Raw genomic sequence first — 14132 nt, forward strand, 5'->3', positions numbered from 1 at the left:
TAAAGTCAGCTTCACACATTCATCAAGCATCTTCTTAGCATCTTCAAAAGCAAGGGCACATAGAGACAGCCAGCTAAATGAACATAAATATTGTGGTATTTGTATTAAATAGTACGTTTACTTTAATGTGAAAACTGAAAGACTTCATTGTAATAAACGAGGTGCTTTAGAAACCTCTGACATCTCTAAATTTTTCTTGGAAGAAATTATTTACTCACTTTAGATGGTCTAATTTTTTTGCTTTCTGTTAAGTTTTCTTCTTCAGAATCAGATGCTTGCCGGAACTGCAGAGTCCCAGTGTTTATGTAAAACCCTCCATATTTAGTAGTTAAGGATGCGGGTACCAATTCATCATACTGGGAAGGAAATGGAAGGTTTAGGTCAAGAGATCATTACCATTTTGTTAATATGGAAATAATGCATTTGTTATACTGCAATACGATGAACAGGATATTAAACTAACCAAATATGGTAATACCACCATACTAGTGTGGAGAAAATAACTGATTAAAAACAGAATGATATTTGGATGAAGGCAATGCTGAGATACTGCAGTGCCGACATCATTATATCCACATACAAAAATAGAATAATCTCAAACCATTACATACATTACATTACATACATTACATACATACATACATAGCAGAGCCATGACATAATATAAAGCTATTAGGGTAAATGTGAAAAATGATATTAATCTATTATCAATGTTATATAAAGCCAGATGGAAAACAGAAAATCTCAAGATTCCTCATCAAGTGCCTCTAGCTAATATCAAATGCCATCCTAATTTCTATCATTTACCAGGGCACACTGGCAACCGTCCAACAACATTAATGGCACAATTGTTTCTGGCACATATTGTAAATCATAAAAATTTCCCATCTCACTGTAATTCCATGCTTAACAGGTAAATGTTGACATTTAACAAGATTTAGCTCACATCATATTCTAGAAACATCACACTAAGTTTGCAATCCTAAACACACTTCCTAGGCAACAAGCCCCATTGAATACAATAGGGTTTCCTTCCAAATAAAATATAGTGTAAACCATTTGCCTTTTAGCTTTTCTCTCAAACTGAGAAGGAGATAATTTTATTTTAAAACATTATATGCTGCTTTTTTTAAACACACAATGGTACTCAAGAATAAACTTGATTATTTTAATCATTTTTATATGAACTACAGAATAAATAAAAACCATTACAACAAAAAATGTAAGCAAACCCTAGCCATAGCTTCCCAAACAAAGGCAGCTGAATACAAGCTGAAATAAAAAGGAAGGTCTCCTTACAAAAAGCAGACAGAGAACACTTCCTGACATTTATTGGCAGATTGTTCCAAATAGGACCAGTCAGACTTTGAGGACGCTCAGCACAGTGCCATATATGCCACTCCAACATACTTTTTTCTGCCATGGGCAGCAATAGCACCTCTCACTATCCTCCCCTGACCCCAATATATGCTTCAGCCATGGATGGGAGGCAGTGCTTTTGAACAGGAGCCAAATTTGGCTCCTATCCATAGTGACATACCACTATCTTAAAATTAATGAAAATGCAATGTCCCAGCCTTAAATCTATTGGTTTCATAAATCTATAGTGCTACCCAGACTATAGATCTATGAACTCAATAAATTTAATATATCCATGGACCAGGGCATTACATTCTGGGTAATTTTAAATGATGGGTGGCCACCACAGATGGGAACCAAATTTAGCACTTACTCAAAAGTGGTACTGCTGTAAAGCACCTGGTGGCGCAGCCAGGAAGGCAGTGAATGGCGGTGTTGCTGTGTCAAACCAATGAAGGGCCCTTGGCCAGCACCTGACCTGGCCAACTGCTTTTTCTGGGCCTAGTTCCAAAGGCCAGAACCCCAGCATATAGGCCTTGCTCTTAGTCACTGATATTGTGAATTGTTGTGGTATAGGCTAAAGCCAGACTGCTAAATGCAACCTGTGTGAGAACTGATATATGAACCAATCCCCCTTTCCACAAAGTAGATTAAAATAGCATGAAGGCATTTGATGTAATTTCATCTCTAAAGTAAAAAAGGTTTGCAAACTGCTAGTGCCTGGAAACCCCTGAACACTGATTGGAATGATTGAAAGAGGGCATCATACAAGTGTAACAAATAAATTTTACTCACAGCCTCTGAATTATCAATGAAAGGATCAGTTTCATCATAACCATAGCCTATGTCTATTAGATCCTGAACACGGTCCTTCCGATGCTTGTGGGTCTTTCCACCCTGCAACACAATATTTACAACTTGAAACCACTGAGGCACTGGTGCCAACCAAGTTAATATAAAGCAGACACAGGCACTATAGGGCATCGGACAGGAAAAACTTTTGGTGCTACTTCAGTATTGACACAATCAAGCAATTTACAGTATAGCAGAAGACAATTTATCTTGCTGCTGCATTCAAGTTCTCAAAATCCACAATCCTCAACCCGAAATATAGGCATGAAAGTTTATACTGGATAACTCTTATAGTCACAGGTTAACAATTCCAAGCTTAACAGCTCAACAATGACAATTCAATGACCTCATTCTAGACAGGATTTCATTTATGAAAGATTGTGATAGGTTAAAGGTTAAGGTAGACTAAATAGAGAGTAGTGTGGCTGGAGATGGATAAGTAGGATTATGCTGAATAACAAATATTATTTATATCTTCTTCTTCTTCAAAAAGTACCCAGAATGATGAAAAATTAAATTAGTTCATTCTCTCAATACAGTTTCATATTTAAAAATATAATTGGTTTTGTTTTGTTTTTCTTTCAGCTTCCCTCCACACTAAGCAAATGGCTGCTGTGCTGGGTGAGCTATAACCCGCTATGTTGAACCACAACAAACCAAGGCTTTCTAGTTTCCAGAACGCCCTGTTGAAATATGTAGCCACCAATTTTATCTTGCTCCCTATGCAGGTAGTCTAAGCATTGGGGAAAAGGAGGAGTAAGAATAAAGGGGGCTTTGTTTATTGCAACTGGCCCAACATGTCATTGTAATCCCAAAACAACAGTAATGTATCCAGTGGCACTGAAGTTCCATGTGGCCTCTTTCCATAAGGAAGTAGAACTATGGCCAAAATCTAACAATATTAATTGAGTTTTATAACACATGTGACATCATGAACTAAATTATATGAGAAATTAAGAAAACTGAATTCTTCAGAATGTATCAAGTGCCTTTAGTAAGAACACCTATAAAATATGAACAGCCAGACTTAGAGCAACATAATAAATCTGTTTACTCACGTATTTTGTTTCAAATTTCTTAGCCAGCATTTCCACTTCATGCCTCTCACGCTCTTCATCATTAAATGGATCTTCAGAAAAAGCAGATTTTATCTAAGGAGAAAACCCCAGAAATCACAGTCATTGTTTAAATTCATACATCCACAATACAAATGTGTAAAGAAGCCACAGAATCAGCACAGTTTATTTTATGAATGCAGCTTTGGTGAGGAAGCAGCCTTTGCAACAAGTTCAGTTTAACACTGTAACACACCAGTACTGTACCAGAAACTTTAAAGATGGGGTGCCTTACCCACAGTTTGCACCCTCCAACCAAATCTTTCTGACCCTCCAAGATCCCACCAGTCTTAGCAGTGGCAGCAAAAAGAAAAATAATGTTAAAGTAGGCTCCGCACTGTGATGGGCACAGCCCAGCACCTTAACAGGGATACATATCATGCCCTTCCCCAGTTATGGGATTATTTGATAAGCAGAAAGGTGGTAAAATGTATGGGTGTACCCTGTCTCTCTCTCTGCTCTCTCTCTCTCTCTCTCTCTGTGTGTGTGTCTGTGCAAGTGTATCAACATAGTATGTGAATACAATAGTGTGCATGAAAAAATGTGGGGCCCCAACACCCACTGCTGTCATTTGGCCCCCAAGAGAGCTGGCCGAGTGTGAATGTGGCCCTCAGGCAAAAAAAAGCCACCCCTGCTTTACAGTAAATTCCAATGGAATCATTAAGAGTTGCTTTGAAGTATGTGTCTATAAGATTGTGGCATCTGAATAATTAGCCACTCTTCCCAATTTAGCATATTTAGAAGCATGACATATGCCAAAGAATTTGGAGTGCTGTCAAGCAATAAAGGCAAAGCCATACATTTTATTACATCTGATATAACTTGACCACTTCATTGTCAATGAAATACCGGTAAGACAATAAAATGAAATATCTGAAAAATAGCAATTTAATTGTCTGTTTGTTCATTAAGCTCTATTGTCAATTTTCTTTTTTTCTACATTCAAGCATTTTGTTTATGAAATTCACTTAGTCAATCAACCAGTGTAAATCAGTCACTTTTCCTAGTCTGCTTGACATGCATATAAAGGTTAAAGTTAGAATTCACGTTCAACAAACTAAGGCAGCTTTGCCTACTTTCAGAATCTATTCATGATGATGATAATTAGCTTTATTACTTGCCCTTCACCATAAGGTCTCAGGGTGGCAGCATGAGCAAACCAGGATGCCTCTAAATGATCATAGTTTTTCATTCCACCCAAACCAGGAAACTATTGATAGCAGCCCAGCTTCCAGTATCGGGGGGGGGGGGAATAGTTCTTACAAAATAACAAATCTGTAGCCAACCCACTACAAGGCCCATTTGCCTTGTAAAAAGGTAAAGGTAAAGGGACCCCTGACCATTAGGTCCAGTCGTGTCCGACTCTGGGGTTGCGGCGCTCATCTCGCTTTATAGGTAAATGGAGCCGGCGTTTGTCCGCAGACAGCTTCCGGGTCATGTGGCCAGCATGACAAAGCCGCTTCTGGCGAACCAGAGCAGCGCACGGAAACACCGTTTACCTTCCCGCCGGAGCGGTCCCTATTTATCTACTTGCACTTTGACGTGCTTTCGAACTGCTAGGTGGGCAGGAGCTGGGACCGAGCAACGGGAGCTCACCCCGTAGCAGGGATTCAAACTGCCAACCTTCTGATCGGCAAGCCCTAGACTCTGTGGTTTAACCCACAGCGCCACCTGGGTCCCTATTTGCCTTGTACTTTTATCCTTTTTCTATCAGAGAGCTACAATATAAAAACTTTTTACATTTATCATGACACAAGTTTCAGCAAAAGGTGATGCTTCACCATCCTTTGAAGACCAAGAATTCAAATAATTGGGTTGAAGAATTATATTTCATAGAAATTTCTACAAGTCATCTCGCAAAACCTCAGAAAAGGTATATTTCTAGAAACAATGTACCAATGTGTCACTGTTAATTTAACAAGAGCATGTATTCTAGAGTTTTGAAGCCCTTCAGCATCAGGAAAGATGCAACAATCTACAATAATGAAAAATACACAAGCCAAACTACCAGTAGATAAGGGTCAAACAGCAAACCTATTTGCTCATGAAAATAGATAATCCATTGTTTTGAACTATACGGTTTATAAATGTAAACAATTTACATAATTCTTCTGCACATTTCTAAGGATTAGTGATGTGTTGCTGAAGAGGAAAGGAAACAAAAGTTGAAACAAATTCTGGTTAGTTAGACATGCCACTAGTTTGCAGATGGCTTGCTTTACAATTCAAGTGTTTCTTTCAAACCAGGATCCCCAGTTCACATGCAATGAATGAGGATTCATGGTACCTAGAAGTAAATGCTGAACTCCCCACCCCACCATGTGGGAAAAGGAGAGAAATGGGGAGCTCAGTGCACATAGCACTAAACTATGACTGTGTTTTGTGCAAGCCAGCCCAGTTATGAGTAGCTTTACAAGTAGCACCTAAATGCACTTGCAGTTTTGATGGCCATTTGACAAGGCTACTTGGGAAACATTTCCCGAAATGCCCAGTGGTTGTTTTTTTTAAGAATTAAAACTAGGTTTTGTATAAAATAGAAGAGGGAGATAGCAAGAAGCATTTGGAAAAGTAATGTCATGTGGGATTGTTATGGATGTTGGAGGGACAAGAAATTGGGTGGGGGCAGTTGCAAATTGCACATGCGTATGGTAGGGACAAGGAGACAATGCGCTGTAGGACTGAGCTAAGAAATTATACTGTTGTAAAATTCTGGCACTCTCATTTTATATATAACCAATCCAAGCACCGAGATCTAAAGACCTTTGCCTGCTAACAATGTGCCAACAATGTAATCTATCCTCCCATAATATATGTGGGGTTGGTAATGTGCCACTAGGAGAGCCCAGTTGTGGAGAATGATCTTTGTCGCATTTTAGTATTTAAGAAAGAAAAAATTATCAGAGAGTGGGATATATACACAGTATATGTAAAAGAACACTGTCAAAAGATCAATCTGTTGACAGGACTTGATTGAGCTTCAGTGTGTAAGTAGGATAATTTTATAAAATAAAATTTATGGTAAGTCAAATAACAAAGAAAGTAAAGTTTAAGTGTGTATTTAAGGAACTTAATTCGGGAATGCAAGAGGAAGATCAGAGGTCTCGTCAAATCTAATTACAAATGGATGTACAAAGCAAATATTAGTTAAAGAATGAATAATTGTTTATTTTGTATTTCTTATTTTGCCTATAACATCTATTGCATATTTCTGTTATAAAGTTTTCAACCAATAAAGCATAAAATTAGTTTTTAAGAAAGATGTGCACTCAAGCTTTCAAAGAATACACACACAGAGCATGAAAATGTTGATTCAAAGACAGGGCATTGCTGCAGTCAGGTAACAGCTTGTGTTCCTTTGCTGTACCACACAATTTACCACATGTGCAAAACTTTACCTACATGGCAGGGCAGAGATACATAGGCTGGGTTCACATTACATGCCCTTAAAGTTTAGATGGAAGCAGTGGTAAAATTGCTGTGAGTTTTAATTCTGTATTTTATCTTTAGTGTATTAATATTTTTGTAAGCCACCTTATGTTATTTCATTACAAAGGCAGGCTGCAATTCAAATAAGAGATTTCTCAACAGAAATGCCACATTGGTAAAAAGACACTAGTTACTGACTACTGTGTGTAAAGCAACTGGTACCCACAACAAATGCAACAACTGGGCATCTGCTGCAGAACACACTCACTTATCCAGAGTCACTTTAAACATGCCTGCTGGCTTCCCAAATGTTATTTCTAAATACTGCATCTATTGGCAGGAGACACACAGAAAGAATGCAAATCCCTGTTCTTCCTCCATAGCAGTGCCATGGAGGCTGTGCACAGCACTCCAAATGCACACTGTTTACTAAAAGCCAGTGAGAATTACTTTCTGATCCAATATCATAAAAGCTGGGCTACAGAGACTATAATTCTAAAGATGACAAGTTTAGGGTTTTTCCCAAGTGCTAATTTTAAATCAAGTTCTTATAAATGAGAATAAGTTATACTGCAAAACTGGGATAAAGGGCCTCGTGATTAAAACTTGCAATTTAGAGAAAGCTTTCTGAAAGCTCTTTTCCCAGGTGAGATGGTAGTAAACTTAAGAATTATTATTATTATTGTTTTAATAAAGCAACTAACAACAACATTTGACATCCGATATCCAACTCATACACACTTAGGATTCTCATTTGCATGTAAAATATCAATATTGGTAACTGACGATTTGCAGAGAATTCATGTCATAAAAAAGGTAAAGGACCCAACAGTTAAGTCCAGTCGCGAACGACTCTGGGGTTGCGGCGCTCATCTCCCTTTACTGGCTGAGGGAGCCAACGTTTTTCTGCAGACAGTTTTTCTGGTTCATGTGGCCAGCATGACTAAGCTGCTTCTGGCAAAACCAGAGCAGCGCACAGAAACCCCATTTACCTTCCCGCCGGAGCGGTACCTATTTATCTACTTGCACGTGCTTTTGAACTGCTGGGTTGGCAGGAGCTGCGACCGAGCAATGGAAGTTCACCCGATCGGCAAGCCCTAGGCTCAGTGGCTTAGACCACAGCGCCACCCGCGTCCCTAATTCATGTCATAGCTTGCTCAAATCTTTCATTCAGGCTACATTATTCTAAGTAAAGATAGAAAGTATGTTAGCTTTCAAAACAAAACTATGAGAAGTCCCTTTACTCCCTGTATTCACAAGTTCCTGAGAGTTTGTAGGTTTTATTCAGTTTCATCACAGGTTGAACAATTGAAAACTACATTCCCCAAGTTATTATGTCTGATCATATTTCTAAGAGAGCAGCTGCAGGGAAAGGTCTTATAAGTGTGTGAGTCAAAGTTATTTACAAACTAAAATGCTCTCTGTGATAGTCAGTAGAATCTAGGAAGCAACTATAAAAGATTAATCAATTTCAGATGGATTTTTAAAGATTAAAGGTCAATACACTTTACTGTCCTTGCAGCATGGTCAGGGCTAGATGCATTCAAGGGAACCACTCAACTGAATGGATTGTGAGCTGGGTATCCACACTGATTTTTATTTTTTATTTTTAAGGTAAATTTCATGTTGGAAATCATTAGGAAAGGGAATGAAAATAAAACTGCCAATATCGTAACGCCCTTTCACAATTTTATGGTGCAACCACCTTTGGAATATTATGTGCTGCTCTGGTCACAACACCTCAAAAAGAATATTGTAGAGTTGGAAAAGACACAGAAAAAGGCAACCAAGGGGATAAAGCAATCCTACTTTAAAGAAAGGATACAAAAAGGGGCTTTGAAGCTTAGAAAAAAATGGTGGGTATGGGTATACAAGATTATGCACTGTGTGAAGAAAGGAGACAGGGAGAGGTTTTTGTCCCTCTCATAAAATGCAACTACCCAGGATCATCTAATGAAGTTGAATGGTGTGAGAGTCAGAAGAGACAAAAGGAAGCATAGCACACAGTTTAACTATAGAATTCCCCATCAGTATAGATGCACTAATGGTCTCTAGCTTGGATGACTTTAAAAGGGGATTAGACACATTCAAATTGGATATAGCTATCAATGCTTAATTGTTATGATGACTATGTATTACCTCCAGCCGCAGAGGCAGCATGCCTCTGAATGCCAGTTGCTGGGGGAAATGAGTGAAGAGGGCTGTTGCAGTCATGTCCTGCTTGTGTGCTTTCCATAGGCATCTGATTGGCCACTGCAGGAACAGAATGTTGGACTTGGTAGGCCTTTGGTTGTATCCAGACAGGGTCGTCTTGTGTTCTTAAGGCTGTGCTTTCAGACATATGGCACTGGTGTGGTTTAGCAGATAAGGGTGTTGAACCACAACCAGTGACCAAATCCCTAGTTTGCTACGTGACACGCTCCTAACGTTACCTAACATAGCACATAATGGTCTAGCTCAGATGTCATGATAAACAATTAAATACTACATAGGGCATTACACAATGTTCCACAAGTGTTCTCTTGCTTTGCCTACTCACTACTGTGGAAAAGGAAAGGCATAGGTGGATCCAGCTGCACAAAATTCAACAAGGTTTAGGAATATAAGGCTGTGCTTAAACAATTCCTTTGTAATTCAGCTAGTTTTATTTCCTTTGTTTCATTAACCTCTCCACATATTCAATATTGTTTCACAATGAGCAGAGATCTGCTGTTCGCATATGGCCAGTGATCCCACATGTGGTCTGTAAAATCATTCATGGGCATTCCTGCAACTGCCTCCAAGAACAACAATTTTCTGCGCCATTTTATATTATATCTTTTAAAAATTAAAATCACAACCTTCAGTCAGCTTTTGGGCAAAGCACTCAGGTAAAAATATGTTATACATTGCCTGGGTGTTTCAATTTAATGTGCTTTGTATGAGAAGATTTCAGATTATAGACGTATTTTTTTTTAACAAAACACTCAATGATAATTTGCAATACTCCAAGTATGCAGGCCTACAAAGAAGAATAAACTACAGCAAATGAAAAAGCAGAAAAGCAAAGGGCAAATGGACATGAAATCACTCCCCAGACCACATAAGATTATATTCCATAACGTTAAGAGGGGTATACTTGGTAAAACTGCACAATGCCACCCTTAGGATCCATATAAAGAGGACCAGATTGTAAAAGAGAACACAAAAAGTGTCAAATTCTTTCTAGTGATGGAATACAAACATAGGCTAATCTTGATAGCATCCGCCTGTGCGAACATTCTCAGTGGTCAACTAGTGAGCTGAAGGTACTACAGCTAAGATATTCAGCAACACATCCTAAGCACAATTTAATCTTGAATTAGGATCCATTTTCTTCACTCCTAGAAAGATTCATGCAGCCAACATAACACAACCCAGGATCTTAACACTCTGTACTGTTAATTTGCCACTCAAGACCAATCCATACATCCAGGATTATATATTATATCACTCACATAGGTAGACCTTCCTGTGAGTGAAGAAAATGTGGCCCAAAGAAATGTCTCAACTAGCTATTAGATGTTCCTCAGTGTAATAAGGATTGTGAATTATCCACAGCTTTTATCCATTTCTCAGAACTGCACAAACCCTGCATTTCTGTAGATAAGGTTGCAACACCACTTGTAGAACTCAACATTAACTAATGTCTCCAAAATGCTATCAAGTGGCAGTTAAAATATTCCACTCTTAAGTCTTAGAGAAGGAACCAGAATGAGCCATTTAAAGAACCCAAATCTGCACAGGACACCAAAACAATTGCAGAGAAGATAATAGCTTCATATGGACAAATTACAGTGGTACCTCGACTTACAAACACCTTGGGATACAAACACTTCATGTTACAGACTCCACTAACCCGGAAATAGTACCTCAGGTTAAGAACCTTACCTCAGGATGAGAACAGAAATTGCGCATTGGGGGCGCGGCGGCAGCAGGAGGCCCCATTAGCAAAAGTGCACCTCAGGTTAAGAATGGTTTCAGGTTAAGAATGGACCTCCGGAACGAATTAAGTTCATAACCAGAGGTACCACTGTACCCTCAGTATATCCAGTATAGACACACAATAGCTTCTTATAGACAAATTACTAGCAGTACAAACAGTGGTTAACTGTAATTAGTCTCTGTTTAGGAAGAAGAAATGCTACCATTCCTTACAATGGACTGGTCATGGCAGTGTTTTATCTAGCATCAACACTTTGAGAATTCCAGAGAAAAGTAATTAGATAATTTTATGGAACTCATGTAGGTAATTCAGCCTAGTAGCCCTATCAATTTTAGTTGGAACTTTACAATTAATATTTCCACTAGCTATTCTGAAATATTTTCCTTACAGACAAATTTATCTACGTTACAGAGCAACAGAGTCAGAATATCTTTATATACCAGTCTATTTCACAAATGTGACCATAGTTCAATTTTTTATGCAAAGCTGAAAATTCTCTGTCACCCTTTCTTGCAAGAACAAGTACACCAACTCTCAATGCTATCAGCCTCCTACAGAATTGTAAGAGTAAGCCTGATATCTAAGCAACACCAGCCTCTGAAGTCTAAAGCAAGGTGTTTTAAAATGTTATAACTAACTTGTCACCAATATATTTAATAGTTACAACCAAGTAATTAGCCTTAATATATACTGGCTTCCTTTTTCCTTAGCCACTTTAACTGTTTACAACTAGTTTTTAACAAATTAGGCTTCTCTCACAAATTTGAGCCATTCCATGGGGCTATAACAAGGGAACTTCCTGATCCGTGTACAGTTTGATGTACAAGAACCTATACTGGGTTCAGTTTTGTACATGATCTTCCTACACAGACTATGGTACCCTGGCACAGCCATGCAGCTAGGTTCATGTAGGGCAGCTTCTTATAACTCAGTTGGTACAGTCTGAGACTCTTACTCTTCAGGGTCATGGGTTCAAGCCCTACATTGGGCAAAAGATTCCTGCAGAGCAGGGGGTTGAACTAGATGACCCTCTACAGTTGTATGACTGTGCCCTGGTACCACATAGGTGGCAAGGTTGAATGAACACTCTGGATAAGTCCCATGGTGAAATGCTCACAAACACCAGATAATATAACAGATAATTTATGTAACACAGGTGAAGAATGTTTCTAAAAGAATTAACTAAAGACAAATTAAAGAAAATGTGTGCCCCCTGGGAGCTGCCCCGGCAATAAAAGTATATTTGAGCCTCACACAGGTCAATATGCCAACTGATGGATTTCTTTGGACTCTGATTTGGATCAAAGGGTCACACAACAACAAAAAAGCTTGTTCCTACAGGGTCACTATCATTTGACAGGGTAAATCTAGCAGTGTTTAAGCTCTTATATTCTCATAGGCTCTTCCGATCAAGCGCTTTCATTTCCCTATCATTCGTTTCCTTCACACAGCGCTCAAGCTAAGGGACAAGAGCAATAAATATGAGTCAAGATGGAGAGGGAGGAATTTGGTTAGCAGGTCCCGTACCCGGGGCTCGCCACACAACAGCAACTCGGGATAGCTGAACTCCACACAGCTCTCCTCGGTGGGGTCCTTCAGCACCAACTCCAGGCGAACCGTCTGACGCGGGGGCGACGGCGGCGACTCCTGCCGGTTGCTCTCGAGCTGCAACGGTTGGTTCGACGGAGGCGGCGGCGGAGGAGGCTCTGGCCTTGGAGGCTCACGCTGAGGTGGCAACAGCGGCTTCGGCGTCTGCTCAGGCCGGCTGACCTCGCGCGGTAACACCGCCAACTGTAACTCCAGTCGGGAGCAGGACTCGAAGGGCTGCGGTGGAGGCTCTGTTCGGCCACTATCGTGGTGGAGGTGGTGGTGTTGTTGCTGCGGCTGTTCTGGCAGTTTCAGGGCCTCACACACCAATGGCTGCTCCGCCTCGCGACCCCCTCCAGGCTCTCGCTCGAGCACCGGAGTCTCGCCTTCTCGTCGCCTCACGGGTGACAGACTAATTAACGGCACCCGGCGCGGCTCCGCCATCATCTAACCCCCCCACCCCCCTTCCCACCTGTTCGGTGACCCTCCCTCACCACCCACAACTCCGGCTCCTCCTCCGCCCGTTCCCTCCCCTTAACCGGGTCAGGGTACCTCCCCCCCTTCCTCACTAGGCTCTCCTCGCTGCTAACACCGCCGCCATCTTGGAGCCCCCCCACGTAAATAGAAGCAGGCCACTAGGCCACGCATGCGCAAAAGCGGGACCGCCACGGACGTGCCGCCCCACGTCACTGTTGTTATTGCTCAGGTTTTCAGTACGTCACTGCGATCGCACGTTGAAGACGCTGGAGCTCCGCCCATAGTTGCCTTGGAAATATGCACGCTGCTCTACCGTAAGATTCTTAAAGGGGCAGGAATCTAACTTTGCTTTGAATGAAAGTGGGCAGCTACCCAGGCATCTTCTCTGCCCCCCGCGATTCAGCTCGTCCGCCACGCCCACGACTGGAATTTTAAACAGCCCAGAAGCACGGAGCAAGCGCAATGTCGGCAGAAACTTCCGAGAGGATACAACCACGCACGACCATTTCTGACATAAGAGCATCTGTCTTTCATTTCGCAACTACTGTAAAGAGAAAGTCGTATACATATGGGGGTCGGTTCAGATCTTAGTAACTCGTGTATAAGGTGGTGATTATGGAAAGCAGCTCTTTGCCAGATACTAATCGTCATGAATAAAAATGTGAATGTGGTAAAATACTTGCACATGATTTTTTTTTTTATGATGCAGCTGTTTTAAGTAGATGAAATAGACCTTTGAAGATCTTCCGCAACCGTGTTACCTCTTAAGCAATCTCTGCACAGCAACAATGCCACTGCAGTGTTTTCACTTCTTCACTAAATTTCCGTTGAGAATGATAGAAGAGCAGATGGAAATTTGGGCTCACCTGCAACCTCGCAGGACCACTTTAAGGCAGTTTATGAACTCCAAATTCTCAGTGCTGTTCCTATCTCTAGAAACAGTATGATATTTGGCACCCCATATTTTAGAATGAAAAAAAATGTGGCTAACCCTGAGTTTGGGATCCTGATATACCTCCAAAACATTTCTGTCCCCAATGAGCCAACAGATTTTGGTGGTGGCAGGCCAGAAAAACACACATAAAAGTTACAGGTAGGTAGGTAGCCGTGTTGGTCTGCCATAGTCAAAACAAAATAAAATAAAAAATTCCTTTTAGTAGCACCTTGGAGAGGGGTATTACTCAGAAGGGTGGTGGGAATGGGTGATCAGCTGATAGGTGTGTTAACGACTGCAATTTTTACAGGGTCTCACAGGGAAAGGCAAGGGGTGAGATGGCTAAATATAGCTTTATCGTGTACAATGAGATAAGAATCCAATGTCTTTGTTCAGACCAGGTTTCTCCATGGTTTTA

The 14132-nt window shown here is 40.6% G+C and overlaps 1 protein-coding gene across 2 annotated transcripts in view; it reads right to left on the bottom strand.

The window, feature by feature from the left end:
* The window catches only part of UBN2 (ubinuclein 2), a 42405-nt gene extending 29633 nt beyond the window's left edge, over positions 1-12772 (bottom strand). Inside the window, exons 1-4 of one of the 2 annotated variants that reach the window (XM_033163329.1) lie at positions 12244-12771; positions 3270-3362; positions 2155-2256; positions 219-356 (exon numbers count right to left, since the gene is read on the bottom strand). In XM_033163329.1, coding sequence (XP_033019220.1) covers positions 219-356; positions 2155-2256; positions 3270-3362; positions 12244-12750 — 840 coding nt within the window. In that variant the 5' untranslated portion in view covers positions 12751-12771. Of the gene's footprint in view, positions 1-218; positions 357-2154; positions 2257-3269; positions 3363-12243 lie in introns of both variants that reach the window. The other variant, XM_033163330.1, reaches the window with a different exon arrangement.
* Positions 12773-14132: the final 1360 nt, after the last annotated feature.

The sequence above is a fragment of the Lacerta agilis genome, chromosome 10 (genome assembly GCF_009819535.1).
Source record: "Lacerta agilis isolate rLacAgi1 chromosome 10, rLacAgi1.pri, whole genome shotgun sequence".
NCBI classification, from domain to species: Eukaryota; Metazoa; Chordata; class Lepidosauria; order Squamata; family Lacertidae; genus Lacerta; species Lacerta agilis.